Source organism: Sorghum bicolor, chromosome 3 (assembly GCF_000003195.3).
Source record: "Sorghum bicolor cultivar BTx623 chromosome 3, Sorghum_bicolor_NCBIv3, whole genome shotgun sequence".
Classification (NCBI taxonomy): domain Eukaryota; kingdom Viridiplantae; phylum Streptophyta; class Magnoliopsida; order Poales; family Poaceae; genus Sorghum; species Sorghum bicolor.
In genome coordinates, this window is record NC_012872.2 from 60,503,259 (window position 1) to 60,518,970 (window position 15,712).

At 42.4% G+C, this 15,712-nt stretch overlaps 1 protein-coding gene across 1 annotated transcript; it reads left to right on the top strand.

Moving 5' to 3' along the window:
• LOC8057560 (zinc finger BED domain-containing protein RICESLEEPER 2) lies at positions 240-4,954 on the top strand. The gene is made up of 4 exons (XM_002456159.2): positions 240-589; positions 1,171-3,222; positions 3,299-3,372; positions 4,531-4,954. The coding sequence occupies exons 2-3, from the start codon at positions 1,194-1,196 to the stop codon at positions 3,370-3,372; spliced, it is 2,103 nt and encodes a 700-aa protein (XP_002456204.1). The 5' UTR covers positions 240-589; positions 1,171-1,193; the 3' UTR covers positions 4,531-4,954.

Below are 15,712 nucleotides of genomic sequence, written 5' to 3' on the forward strand. Positions count from 1 at the left end.
GTAGCTTATTGTAGCTCTTCTTATTCATTTCTCTCTCTCATCTATGCATTGAACAGTTATTTTATCAAACATTTTTTCTAAAACAGTTCAGCTTCATCTAGAAAATTGTTTATAAAGTTATTTTCTAAAAAAACAATTTTACTAATCAAGTTGAGCTAAGGCTTCTGAAAAAGATTGACTGGCTTGAAGAGAACGCATACCGATCATCCAACCAAATCCATCCATCCAGTTGAATCCGATCCAACCCAATTACCCAAACCAGTCGTCAACGGGGTTGGTTTCGTTTTCCGCACCTCCGTGCCCAAAGCGGCGGCCAACCCACCCATACCAGTACCACACCGGCACACCGCAGTCGCCTTGGCCTGGCTCGCATCTCAGCCGTCCATCAGCGTAGGCGCGGACCCGAAACCCGCCGCAACAAAACTAACGGCTCCAGCACACCCGAATGGGTCGCAAGTCGCAACCCACCACGCTGCCTCGGTCCTCCGATCTGCTAAGCCCCCCGCCGGATCGGGTTGCGGGTCGCCACCCCCCGACCCAGATCCACCACAGCTCGCCGCCGGCCGCCGCCGCCGCCGCCGCCGCAGAGGTTAGATTTAAATCACTCACCTCCGTCTCCTACCCCTTCGGTTTGTTCCTTCTTAACGGATCCGCTTACCCGGGCCATAAACCCTAGCTAAAAGGCGCGGTCTGCGAGCTGTCTCACACCCGATTTCCTAGGGTTTGACTGTTCGAGCGTGGGGACTGGACCCCGCTGGGTTTCGTTTTGGCGGGGGGGATGCCAGGTCACTTGCACGCTCCAGCTGATTGTGCCGTAGTTCTGAGGGATTGGGGATGGGGATCTGCTTGGGATGTGGAAGGGGATTTTTAATGGTGTCTCTCTCTGATGTCAGAGGCATTCGGTAGTGCTTGTGCAATGTGCTTGCTCAGCGTATCATTGCTTTGCAATCTGAGTTAGGAGAGAGCTTGGCAAGATTTTAGTCTGGTTATGGGTGGAAGGCTGCCGATTGCTTTCCAGTTTATGACCAAAGGTATTGGATATATTCATATATGCATTCTGTATTCAATTTTTGCTGCCCTTTCGTTGCTGGTAAAAGAGACAGAATTGAGAGCTTTTCCTTTTTCCTCTGGTATTGTTATATATGATGTGCTTCTCTGTATGTGCTGCAGTGGGCGATCGTGTTTGCGGTAACATGCTGGAGCCAACAGCAATGGAGGTGCCCATTGCTGGCCCAGTGAGCAATGCAGTGGTGCCTGCGCCTGTGGTTCACAATCCACGGGCACGCAAGCTGCGGTCTGCAGTTTGGCAGGACTTCACGAAGGAGCGTCGTGCCGATGGTCACTGTGTGGCTATCTGTAACCACTGCAAGAAGCAGCTCACGGCAACTAGCCGGTCAGGCACAACGCACCTCCGCAACCACCTCGCAATCTGCACCACCACCTCCACACGGCGTGCTGGTAAGCGCCGGAAGCTTGTTGTGCGCCGTATTCTCCACAACAAACCTTCCATGGATGGGCGCTCGGGTGAGGGCCACGCCTCAGGTGAGGACATTGATAATGAGGGCACACACTTCGATCAAGAACTCAGCCGCCGAGACCTTGTGCACATGATTGTCCAGCATGGCTACCGGTTTTCGATTGTGGATGATGTGGGCTTCCAAAAGTTTGTCAAGAACCTCCAGCCTCAGTTTAGGATGGTGTCGTGTGACACAGTGAGGGCTGATAGCATGGAAATATATGCAGGTGAGAAACTAAAGCTACATGATGTGCTCTTTAAGATCCCCTGCCGGGTTAGCATATCAGTTGACATGTGGCGGTCAAATACACAGATGGAATACATGTGTTTGACTTGCCACTACATTGACCATACCAATGATGAGTGGAAAGTTAGGAAAAAAATTCTCAACTTTGTGCATATGGAGGCACCTTTTACACTTGATCAGATGGTTAATCTCATTGTAGAGAAGTTGCAGAGTTGGGGTATTGACAGAAAGGTAGCTGCTGTTGTGCTAGACAACTGCAACGGTGGTGAAATTGTTGCCAGAGAGCTTCTCAGAGTCTTGCAGCCTCGGAGGCTTCTATTGAATGGGGATTTGTTCCAAGTACGCTCTTGTGCGCATATTCTAAATCTCACTGTCCAAGAAAGCTGGGAACAGGCATCTGATATAACTAATAGAGTTCGCAAGATGATTAACTATGTCAAGTTCGAAAGATTCCAAAAGTTTCAGGATATTTCAAAGGTACTGCATATGGATCAAAAGCTGCTAGTTGTTGATTCTCCTGATAACTGGCCGTCTACTTACTTAATGTTTGACTCTGCATGCTACTATCATGATGTGCTTGTGCGCTTGACAGAACAGGAAGGACATTATGATGTTTTTCTGTCTGCTAATGACTGGGCTGATGTGAAAGCCCTCACTGAAATACTGGACGTAGTCTATCATGCGATGGAGAAGTTTCCTGTGGAAAACCCAACTGCAAACCTCTATTTTAATGAGATGTGTGAGATCCATGTGCTTTTGAAAACCTGGAGCAAGAGTCCATCTACTGCTGTTGCTAAAGTTGCTGACCAGATGCTTTCTAAGTTTGAGGGCTACTGGGATCTCACTAGGCCTGTAATGGCATTTGCATCTATTCTTGATCCTCGTTACAAGATGAAGTCCCTCGAATATTTTTTTCGGCTCATTTATTCTGATGAGCAATTTACAGCAAAGGCAATGATAGATGTCATCCAGAATACCTTTCACAATCTTTATAATGAGTATAAACATCAATCATCAGATTCATGGAAGAATCCATCTGTTCTCTGTTACTCTAGAAACAGTAGTTCTTGCATGGGCTCTATGTACAGCAATGGGGATGATTCTAAGACCTTCTCACGTATCACATTATCTGATGCTCGACGGGGACTTGATCAGTATATACAAGAGACCTCATCAGGACAATCCTTGAAGTCTGACTTGGAGATGTATCTTGAGGAAGCAGTTTATCGTCAAAAAGAAGGAAATCAGGATAACTTTGACATTCTGGGATGGTGGAAGTCCTTTGCAGCCAAGTATCCTGTGCTTTCACTAATGGCTCGTGATATTTTAGCTATCCCTGTATCTATCATCCCTTTGGACAGTGAAGCCCGTACACTAAATGAGTATCTCAGTACTATGGACCCTTCAACGGTTCAGGGATTAGTGTGTGCACAAGATTGGTTACGGGAAGACCCAGAAGGTATCGCTGACTTTCTCTAACTGCTGTGAAGATTGGTATAACTTAATAATGATTGTTTTCTCCTGTGCTTCTGCAGTTGTTGCTCGTTCAGGTGGTCATGGAGATGATGGAGCACCGCGTGGTGACGAACTTATTGTGGTGCCGAAATAGGTGAATACATTTGAGGCTCTGCACTTCTTTCAGTTTATTTCCAGTACCATTTCATTTTATCCCTTGTTGAAGAGGTGCATGCATGAGATGTTCTGTCGAGAAAAAAGTTGATACAAAATGCTTTTATAAGAAAATTTGAAAGAAGCTGGTTTTGTATGCCATTTGTTTGTATTCATGGATAATAAAAGTTAAAAGCACAAGTCTATGAAGTGCATTTAAGATGTTAATATATGATAGCTTTTAGAATCTTCAGTGCTTGTTAGAGTGATACTTACCTTATGTCTTAAGCAGATAATGATACCAGCAACCTGGAAATAAGTATGCATTGGCAGTTCAAGAAACTGTCAAGTTTTGCCATTAAAATTATGTATAAATTAAGTTCAGTGGCTATAATAGTATTTGTAATGAAAGAACTGTTAGTGGGTGTCTATATCCAGTTTAACTCAGTTTGTACTGGATGGTCATTAGTGATGAAGGGGACCTGCAAAAGTGCAAATTACCAAAAAAAATTATTAGCTGTTTGATTTTGGAGGTGCTAATTGCAGGAACTGAGACCTCTATAGACCGTTATTAAAGTCTTGAAGCCAACTAATTTTTCTATGCCTTCATTTTCAAGACTACTACTTACTTTCAGTCATTTGTTTTGATGCAACTTTATTTACCCTCAAACCATTTTACTATATGTCTCTTTCAGCATATATCTCTACAACTATTTGGCTATGCTTTTGAACCTACTTTATGGCTAGAGCTATTTGGGGTTTACGGTACTAATAAAGCCTATAAAATTACCATAGGGACAGATGGCACAAGTGTAGATTGTTTAGAATGAAGAATTTACAGATTCATGCCTGAAAATGTACTTGCGCGCTTTACATTTTGTATATTTCTTTTTTATCTATTGGATGTCTAGAACTATTTGGTGCCATGATAGTAACAAGATATAGAGTTATGTGTTTTAGCTGATGTGTTTTAGCTATCAATGCAGAGAATTATGTGTTTTAGCTTATCAGTGCAGAGTCAGTGTTACTGTCTCTGGACTCTACTCTCCTAGAACCTTTACATTACCCGGATTATCATATTCCTTTATTGCATTTTTTTTATATCCTTTGGATTATGAATTCACCATCCTAAGTTCCTAACCAATTTAACATTGTCCAGAGTGGAGTATTCTGAAAGAAGTCGTTTGAGAAGACGTGGGTGGCAACGGTACCTGCATAATTTACTGTCCAAGAGCCTCTAGTACTCTCCTGTAAATGCATCTTTCTAGTTCTAGATGCTGATTTGTACAATGAACTCCTGGAGTCACCCTCCAAGGACGGTAACATTATCCGGCCATCTGCTACCACCCAAAACAGCCTATCATGTATTCATGATGACTTGATGGGCATTATGCTGCTCGTCAGGTAGCCTAAGCTATCTGTTGACATGTTTCGCAAGGCAATTGCGATTATTTGAAGTGCTCTTATGATGAACCATGCATGCCCTTGTCCTGGGAGCTCTGAGAACTGGAAGGACGGGGCACTTGAATTGGACAGTGTTGTGTGGAATACATGAAAGATGACAAGAAATTCGTGTTGTTCTAGCCCATGAGGAAACCTGAGGTGGACATACATCTAACAGGCATTTCACATGATCACATTATCCGTGTAAAATGCTATATAGCAGTAGCTATCTCCACTTAGCTTGGCTTGAACCTACAACACCATATTATAGGAAGAGATCGAGTAACAGCTGCCAAGAGCAAGATGCGTACAAAATTGGGTCACCCTGACAACTTGTAGGCATAACCAACCGTACAGAGGCCAACGCCAACCATCGCCCACGGCGGCACGGCGGCCATGCTTCGGTGCCGGTTACCGGGTACTGTCGCCGTCATCAAGTACGCCGCGGGCAGGCACAGCACGGCCAACAGACTAGAATACCACCACGGGGACAAGACAACCAAACAGAACTGCCTTCAGAATTCTGAATGGGTCTTGCAGCTGAATTGACAGTTCGCCGCGGAAAGAATTTGCCTAGTGAATGCTAATCCTCTGCTTGAAAACTGAAACTTTTATCTGGGTATATATTGTCGATGTTACTCGCAAAAAAAAATACTACTGTATGTATACGCTCCCGGACCAAGACGCTTCATTCCCAACTTCACCCGGCCGCTCTCAAGAGATCACCGACTTTTTCGGCCTGCAAGTGGGCAAACAGCGGTGTCAAGTACGAATACAGTTTATGTTTGTCATAAATTTTTGCCTCTATATACCAAGGAGATAATTGTTAGCCGCTAATTATCTTCTTAGATCCAAACAGGTCTAGTTAATAATCAGCTATAAGAACTATTTCACTAGTTAGACCAAACTAGCTAATATCAACTAATATTAGCTGTGACCTGTTAGCTAGATAACTATTAGCAGGTAATGGATCCAAACAGGCCCAAGTTACCCCAAAGCACTCAAAGTTTTAAACTAGCATAGGGGTACAGCAGTACAGCATCATTGGAATAGCCCATCTAACCATCCAAGAGGCTGCTCAATTTCTTGTAGACGCTACTGCCCGAGAAACAAATGGATTGCATATGCAAAGGAACAAAGACAAGGTGCATGCAGTCTGGTTTTGCCTACAGGGATACAGTTGTTGTAACACTCTGGTGTTAAACGAACTAAAACATGACATGTCATCATGAGCATTGCATAGTTTATTGGTTAAGTAAACCCTGATGCATTAACTTAAAATAAGTTTAATTTGGATGAATGTGTTTAGAAATTTAAAGTGTGCTTATTTTTGTGTGTGAATGCTTGTGTTGGTATTTAAAACCCTAGTGTGACAGTTTTTCGAGAGCTTAAGGGGGGAACACCCTAATTTCAAAACCCTAGATTTGCCCCCTTTTGTGCAATTCAAAAACCAAGCAAAATTTGAAGTTGAGTTCAAAAGCAAAGTTGTAGGTCTTGTCAAGATGTACAACTTTGGTGTTTTGAGTTTTTGGAGTTTCAATACAAAATTCAAAGTAATTTTGAAAATACAATTTTCCAGAAATTGTCCCCTTTTCCAATTTGAATATCCAATTCAAAATCTATTTGGAATTTTGAAAAATGGTCAACATGAAAGTTGTAGGGCTTGAAAAGTTGAACAACTTTCATGTTGGGAGTTTTTCAAGTTGTTTTGGAAAATCAAAAGTAATTTTGGAAATTCTAATCTGCCCCAATTCAAAATTGGAATTTTTCCCAATTTGAGATTTGGATTTCAAACTGTTTGGCTCAAATTCATCCCTTTCCATTTGAAATCAGCCTTGGACCCTAAAAGATGTTTTATAGTATTCAAAATTCTGAACAAGTTTTATTTTGGCAGAAATCTGACTTCTGTTCAAATTTTGGTCAATTTTCGCAAAAAGACAGAAAGGGGTAAATGGGGAAGAGGGGGATAAGCTTTGGCTTCTGTTCATGGCGGTGGACCGCCGAGCTTGGATCGGCGTTGCCAGCGCGTGAGCCACCGTTTCACCTCGTCCAAGCACGTGCTCGCGTCCGTGGCAAGGTGAAGCAGCTGCTGGCGAAGTGGAGCGCGACGTGTCCCTTCCTCTTGCGCTCACCGACGCCGATTGCCACCGGAGCACCGACGGACAGCTTATCACTCAAATCCAAAATTCACCGCAACGGTTGATCCATATCCAGTTTCACCGTGGGCATATCTTCGTTACCTCCTTGCGCATCTCCAGAACCCGTCCTTCTGTTCTCTTTCGCACCAGAGCACCGGAATTCCTCATTTTCATCTTCGCCGGAGTAAGTCGCAGCCGAGCTCGAGTCTCCCGTGGTTGGCTCATCTGGGCGACTCTCTGCTCTCTCTTTCTCTTGTCTTTGCTTCGGCATGATCCTGTGATGCTCATCGGCTCGCTCTTTTCTCCGTTGCTTCACAGCTGTCGCCGGAACATCGTCTTCTTCGTCGGAGCTCGCCGCCGGAGTCACTGGTCGCGTGGACGAGTATCACCCGGTTGTTCTCCGCTCCTTCTCTCTGCGTCAGCACACCCAGGGTGAGATGCCGATGCTTCCTGACCTCTTCTTCCTATCTCTACCGGTCCAGGGTCGCCGGCGTAAGCACCGCCGCGGCCATGTCCGCCGCCACTCGTGGCCAGAGCTCGCTAGAGCAGTAGAGTTCAGGTTTTCTAGCTCGTTCGGTTGCGGGTTGTTTGCTGATGCTCGTGCTCGCCTCAGTTTGGTTCGGGGTGGCCGGAGTTGCCCGGCGTAACCCACGCCACCGCGTTCTGCCGCGCTCTGGTCAGCCGGGGCGTCGGGGACCTCGTGTTTGTAAAGATGAGAAAGGGGAGGGGGTTGGTTGCGAAGCCGTAGACTCATGTGAATAGTTGACTGGTCTGCGGGTTGGTTTCTAGGAAAGCCAAGGGCTTTTCTGCAAAACCATCAGCGCGCGGGGGGGAGGCCGGCTGGGCCAAGTTTCGCGCGAGCTTGGGCCGAGCTCCTGGGCCGCAGTGGCACAGTGATGCTTTTCTTTTTCTTTTTGTTTAAAAATGGTTGATGTTTGAATTTGTGTATTAAATTGTGTAGTGATCCAAAAATAGTGAAACTTTTTGTATAGCTTCCTTAAAATGAGTAGAACTCAGGAAAAATATTAGGTTCTATTTTATGATAGTTTGCATGTATATTTAAATTGCCTCTGTTTATTAATAAATAAATCTTCCATGATTTTTAATAATTTATGGGTATATCCAAAAATCATGAAATTTGACATGTGAACTTGTGTTCCTGTTATCTAGCCTCAGGAATAATTTCAACCCTTTTTGATAAAGTATGCTCTGTTTCTTAATAAAGCTATTTAAAATAATTATAAAAGAAATAGAAATAATTAATCCTTTTAGGATTTGAGTGGTATTTTGGATTGATTGACAACCAGTGGTCACTTAGCATGATATGCTCCCTGGTTATGATTTATTTCATATAAATGATCTTTGTGTCTAATAACTACACAACTTAGCTTAATAAAAATGATAAAACTTACTTAGTAGTAATCTATGCTTTGATAGCTAAGTTAGTTTGTTTCTATACCGTGAAGGTAAGTTGTACTCGAGGTAATCATGTTTGTTGTTATCATCCAAGAACATGTAACCTGTCTTTATCATGCCATGAGTATCTCATAATCATGCATATGCATTTTTACGTATAGAATACGCTCCGGAAGAATCTGAGCCTCAGTGGGTTGCTTCCGAGTTTGTGGAACCTTCGGGTTTTGCTGAGTTGTCGAACTTCCCTTCCGACCAAGGCAAGCCCCGGACATTAAACCCTATCCTTGTATTTTCATAAAGTTATTTATATCACTTGAGTTAATATGATGCATTAGGTGAATAGGAGTTGAGTGAATCCTATTTGCTGCATTATCTACCTTGATGATTTCAATATTAACCTTGATACTTGTTTTATGAAAATGCTTAGTATGCTTAGTCCTGCTTATTAGATAGGTTTTCAAATGAGAAAGTTTGAAGGGTTGTTGTGGAATATTTTTATGGTCAATAATGTTTCAACTTGAGACCGGTCGGTGGACTTGCTTTAAGAATGGAGTCTTAAAGTAGTGTCTCCAACTGTGTCGATTAAGGACCGTACCGTTGTTGGCCTGTTGTGATTGAGATCTTTGAGTACAGCCCACATGCGGTGGTAAGCCTTACCTATAGCTATTCCGATACTTGAGAACGGCTAACCGCGTACTGGGAGTGGAGAGATGGCGAGAGTAGCGTGTACCCACCTTACGGATCTGAGATGACCGGGAAACATCTAGATTGGCTGTAGGATGGTGGTGTACTGTACTCTCGGGTGACGCTGGACCCGTTCTTGTATGGGAGGATCTATAGAAACAGGTTGACATATGCAAGATTAAGTTCTACATATGTCGTGTGGTACTGAATCCCCAGCTGGGTTTAATCGATTCGAATCGCCGTGTTTCCTCAGATATGGAGCCTCAATCCTCACCCCATCATCGTAGTAACAAGTAAATCTTTGGCATAAGAAATATATGGTTTGCTTATGAAAGTTTGATAATAGTTTTGGTTAGGCATCAATGATGATCTTGAGTTAAAACTTGAAAGTAGGTTTTAGTCTTAGTAAGCTTTTATGCAAAAGAAATGCTTGATCTTGCTAAAGCTTTACCTTGAATCCCTATAGCCTGCATACTTGAGTCTTCACCTCTTTTATAGTCGGTTAAGTCTTGTTGAGTACTTTTGTACTCAGGGTTTATTAACCCCTGTTGCAGGTGAACCCTTTGATAATCCTTTTGATGGTCGTTGTTACTTTACTCTTGTGGAGGAGAGTGATGATGATGAATCTGATGTGTGACCTTGGGCAAGTAAAACAAGTTGTGTGACTTATGGTTTATGTAATATAAAGTTCCGAACCTTTTATGTACTAAATACTTATGGTTTGTAACCGTTGGACTTAAGTTTCAATCTATGTTATGTAACCTTTCCGCTTTTACTCTGATTTATCTTATCTATGAAAATGTTGTAATACTGTAATGCTTGATGAGGGAATTCCTGGAAAGAATGTGTAACATCCCTGATGTTACGAACACTAAAACTGGATCATGTCATCATAAGCATTTCAAAGCATATTTGTTGAGCACATCATTATGCATCAACTTAAAATAAGTTTATTTTGGTTGATTGTGCTTAGGGAATTAAAGTGTGTTTATCTTGTGAAGTGATGCTTGTGATGGTTGTTTAATCCCTAGTTAAGGAGGGTGCTAAGGAAATAGCTAAGGAAAAACCCTAATTTCAATCCTAGTTTTTACCCCCTTTTGTGCAATTCAAAAACCAAGCAAAATTTGAAGTTGAGTTCAAAAGCAAAGTTGTAGATCTTGTCAAGATGTACAACTTTGGTGTTTTGAGTTTTTGAAGATTCAGTACAAAATCCAAAGTAATTTTGAAAATACAGATTTCCGGAAAGTGTCCCCTTTTCAAACTTAAATCCTCAATTCAAAATCTGTTTGGAATTTTGAAAAATGGTCAACATGAGAGTTGTAGGGTTTGAAAAGTTGAACAACTTTCATGTTGGAAGTTTTTCAAGTTGTTTTGGAAAATCAAAAGTAATTTTGGAATTTCTAATCTGCCCCAATTCAAAATTGAAATTTTTCCCAATTTGAGTTTTGAATTTCCAACTGTTTGGCTCAAATTCATCCCTTTCCATTTCAAATCAGTCTTTGGTCGTTAAAGATGTTTGGTAGCTCATCAAATTTTGCACAACTCTTATTTTGGCATATTTTCATCTTCTATTCAAAATCTCAGAGTAATTTTAAGTTTTCAGAAAGGGTATTTTGGGGAAAAGGGGGATAAGCTCGGTCCCTGTTCATGGCGGTGGACCGCCGAGCTGGAATCGGCGTTGCCAGCGCGTGAGCCGCCGTTTCATCTCGTCCAAGCACGTGCTCGCGTCCGTGGCAAAGTGGAGCAGCTGCTGGCGAAGTGGAACGCGACGTGCCCTTCTATCCTGCGATCACCGACCTCTTTTTCGCCACCGGAGCACCGACGGGCAGCGGCTCGTCCAACTCCAAATTCGCCTCGATCGTTCCCTTCCCAATCCACCCGAGCACTCCCCGAGTTTCGCCAAGTCCTTAGCCATCGATTGCGCCCCTGAGCGCAAGCTCTACCCTTCCACAACTTCACACCGAGCCGTTTTCCTCTCCAACTCCGGCCGAAACGCCGCCGCGAGCACCTCACCGTGGCCAGCATCACCCCGAGCTTCTCCGACGCTGCTTCTTGTTCCTTTGGGATCGCGGTGAGCCACTGATGCTCTTGCGCTGCTCAATTCGCGCTCTACTCAAGCGTAGTGCCCGGCATTGGCTCGGCCGGGGTGACCGTCCGCCACGTCCATGGCCGTGGCAGCTAGGGTAGGGGAGAGCGGGTGTAAAGGAGGTCTACGGGTGCGCAAGGATCTGGGGAAGCTAGCGCGCCTCGCTGCGGAAGCCGGGAGCTCACCGGTGTTGCGGTGGAGGTCGCCGGAGCGGTGACGCGAGGTAGAAGGCGAAGCTGACGGGCGGGACCCGCCCGTCAGTGTCTGCGTGAGGGGAGGGGCAGCGCGCGGTCCGCGCGGGGGAGCTCTCCCGAGCTGGTTTGGGCCGAACGCGTGGGCCGAGCTCCTGGGCCGCAGTGGCACAGTGCTGTTTTGTTTTTCTTTTTCTTTTATGCAGTTTTTTTGTTTTATATTTGAAATTTGTGCAGTAAATTTTGTGCTAATCCAAAAATTATGAAAAATTTTGTGTGGGTTCCAGAGAATGTAAAGAGTGTAGGAAAAATATTAAATTTTATTTTATGATAGTTTGCATGTATCTATAAATTGCCTCTGTTTATTAATGAATAAACCTTCCATGATTTTTAGTAAATTATGGGTATATCCAAAAATCATGAAATTTAATATGTGATCTTATGTTACTATTATCTAGCTTCAAGAATAATTTCAGCTCTGTTTGATAAAGTATGCTCTGTTTCTTAATAAAGCTATTTAAAATAATTATAAAAGAAATAGCAATAATTATTCCTTTAGACTTTGTGTGATATTTTGGATTAATTGGCAACCAGTGGTCACTTAGCATAACATACTCCCTGGTTATGGTTTATTTCATATAAATGATCTTTGTTGTATGATAGCTTCACAATATTGCTTAATGAAAGTAATAAAACTTGTTTAGAAATAATCTATGTTTTTGGGTAGCTAAGTTAGTTGTTTCTATACCGTGAAGGTAAATTGTACTCAAGATAGTCATGTTTATTGTTGTCATCCAAGAACATGTAACCTGTCTTTACCATGCCATGAGTATATCATAATCATGCATATGCACTTCTACGTATAGAATACGCTCCGGAAGAATCTGATCCCCAGTGGGTTTCTTCCGAGTCTGTGGATCCTTCGAGTGTTGTTGAGTTGCAGAACTTCCCTTCCGGTCAAGGCAAGCCCCGGACATTAAACCCTATCCTTGTATTTTCATAAAGTTATTTATATCACTTGAGTTAATATGATGCATTAGGTGAATAGGAGTTGAGTGAATCCTATTTGCTGCATTATCTACCTTGATAATTTCAATATTAACCTTGATACGTGCTTTATGAAAATGCTTAGTATGCTTAGCCATGCTTATTAGATAGGTTTTCAAATGAGAAAGTTTGAAGGGTTGTTGTGGAATACTTTTATGGTTAATGATGTTTAACTTGAGACCGGTCGGTGGACTTGCTTTAAGAATGGAGTCTTAAAGTAGTGTCTCCAACTGTGTCGATTAAGGACCGTACCGTTGTTGGCCTGTTGTGATTGAGATCTTTGAGTACAGCCCACATGCGGCGGTAAGCCTTACCTATAGCTATTCCGATACTTGAGAACGGCTAACCGCGTACTGGGAGTGGAAAGATGGCGAGAGTAGCGTGTACCCACCTTACGGATCTGAGATGACCGGGAAACATCTAGATTGGCTGTAGGATGGTGGTGTACTGTACTCTCGGGTGACGCTGGACCCGTTCTTGTATGGGAGGATCTATAGAAAAGGTTGACATATGCAAGATTAAGTTCTACATATGTCGTGTGGTACTGAATCCCCAGCTGGGTTTAATCGATTCGAATCGCCGTGTTTCCTCGGATATGGAGCCTCAATCCTCACCCCATCATCGTAGTTATAAGTGAATCTTTAGTATAAGAAAGAGATGATTTGCTTATGAAAGCTTGACAATGATAGTGGCTAGTTTTAAGTGATAATCTTGAGTTAAAACTTGAAAGTAGGTTTTACTTTTAGTAAGCTTTTATGCAAAAAGAAATGCGTTGATCTTGTTAAAACTTTACCTTGAATCCCTATAGCCTGCATGCCTGAGTCTTCACCTCTTTTCTAGTCGGTTAAGTCTTGTTGAGTACTTTTGTACTCAGGGTTTTATAACCCCTGTTGCAGGTGCTGACTTAGTCTGCTAATGGAGGTCATGTCGGTGGGCGCGACATGATTTATCCATCTCTTCTACCTTAGAAGCTTCACCTAGGATGCTTCCGCTACTCTACATACCTTTTAAAAATTTAGTTAAGTTTCTAATTCATCATATGTTGTAAATTAAGTTATAAATCTTCCGCACTCTGATGTAAGTTATTTTTGTAACAAATGTTGTAATGTTGTGGTAACTCCATGTTGATCCTGTATGAGTTAAAACGTGGATGATTCGGGTTTCCCGAGGACACCCGACAGACTTCTTGAGTCATTTGGAACTCGTGCACGCCGATCAGAAGTCTTTGAGACAACGATGGGTGCATGTGGGCCACTTAATTCAGGAGGTTCTGCCACAGAATGTAACGTGGATGATTCGGGTTTCCCGAGGACACCCGACAGACTTCTTGAGTCATTTGGAACTCGTGCACGTAGATCAGAAGTCTTTGGGACAATGATGGGTGCATGTGGGCCACTTAATTCAGGAGGTTCTGCCACAGTTGTTCATGGAGAACATACATTAAACATGGCACTAAAGATATCCGGGAGTTTACATGTTTGTCTGAGCAACGTTTTCGCTGAAACTGATTTATTTCGGTGATAACTGTATAGAACTACAGCAGAACTCTTCTTACATTAAGTGACCAAAGATTGCATTACATTAACTCATTACACAGTCCATTAACATGGGTTCATGAGATAAGTCACCAAATAATAAATCGCTTTTCAAAACAGTTTGTTAGGAGGACACTGATGAAAAGCCAAGAACATCGAGCAAGCAAACATTGATTGATGGCTCTTAAGGAAGTTGGGGGCCCATGTCCTAACAGGGAGGCCCATAAATAGTACTACTGCACATCATGTACATGAAAAAGGTAAAGACAATTGGTTCAAATAAGGACGAACAGGGTCCACAAAAATCTATCACCATCGCGTGCAATTCAATGCTGCAGTACTGTTTGAAACCCAAAGTAAAGAAATGACAATCAAATATGGAAGTTTAGTAGGAAAATTACTTGAACAATTTGTCACACTGAAAAAAACATATTTCAATTTTTTGTATTGAGAAGGCAAGCTGTAGTTATTTACTCGGTTTGTAAACATTAGAATTTAAAAGGCATAGTTGTAAGAAATATCTTGTCAATCTGTTTTTGGTTGAACATGAAATCAAATATTTAAGTCTGGAAAGCAGAAAGTATAAAAAGGCCATAGTTTTGCCATATCATGGTCTGGTGATGAAAAACTTATCTCTTACACCCCGAACCTTGTGAGTATGTTATTATGAGAAATTTTTTTGGTGTTTTAAAGGAGTAGTGCATTCAGATTAAAAAGTGCTGCAAGAATCGGGTGAAATATTCCTTACATCCGAATTTTAGTTACACCAATTCTAGATTATACCTGGATTTTAGTTACAACAACTCTACCTAGAAATTATATGCCAAAATAATGACCGCCGCTCTAATACATGTCAAGCGTAGATCCAGTTCCAGTGTAAGTTAATCGTTAACTAAAATTAGGTACGGAGTAGACAAATCTTAAAGCTGGCAAACCCTAAGTGTAACAAAGAAGGCAGTGGGGAACAAATGACAATCAAGAAAAAGACTAACTTAAACTTACAAATGTACATTGGCAATTACTCATGATCTTTGAACCAAAGAATAGTAAAGCAGAATCCAATCCTAATTCCATGATCATGCAAAATAACACAACTGACAACTGTGTACCGTTTTGGGAGATAAAAAAGAAAAAAAAACAAAACGCAAGATCAGGCTGCAAATATTGATGAAAAGCACCAGATGTACTACAGCCTAATAAGGGCTATGGTTCCAGAAATCCATCGTCTATGGAGACAATGGCTGCGGCAATAGAGCACGCAGTGACTGCTAACCAGGCACATCACCACCCAGCGCTAAATTAGCATTCGCCACCAAAATCTATGGAGTACAAGAGGCCTATAACCGAAAATGTGACCACCAATCTGTAGTCAGATGCGGCGGAAAAATTGCAGAATGGACCAATGCAACAGTCAACTTAAAATATGCTACTGTACTAGTAGTATGGAGCAGCTCATATTATTATGATCCTCCCTGAGACCAAATGTAACCTATTAGTAGCCTGAATCCATGACCATGACTGGAAATTTTAGTCACCCATGACGTTGACCATATATACTATAGGATATGCATTGATCTATGTGTCTCCAGAAACCGGCTACATACAACATTCTCTTATAGCAAGGTATCTCAGTGAAGCTGCCGCTAAAATGCATTTTTATAAATGATTCCTTCTACTCCGCCGCGCCGCACTTGGGGCATGAACGACTCAACACAAGCTCAAGAACAGACGAGCAAAGAGTACTCCTAGGAGTGAAATGCGGTGGCATGGAGACTCGGGACATGGGAACATTGGAACTGCA

Excerpts from the sequence above, each read along its gene's own strand:
- LOC8057560 (XM_002456159.2), top strand. The coding sequence starts at position 1,194 with ATGCTGGAGCCAACAGCAATGGAGGTGCCCATTGCTGGCCCAGTGAGC. Across the intron at positions 3,223-3,298 it reads GTTACGGGAAGACCCAGAAG|TTGTTGCTCGTTCAGGTGGT; the intron begins GTATCGCTGACT and ends GTGCTTCTGCAG.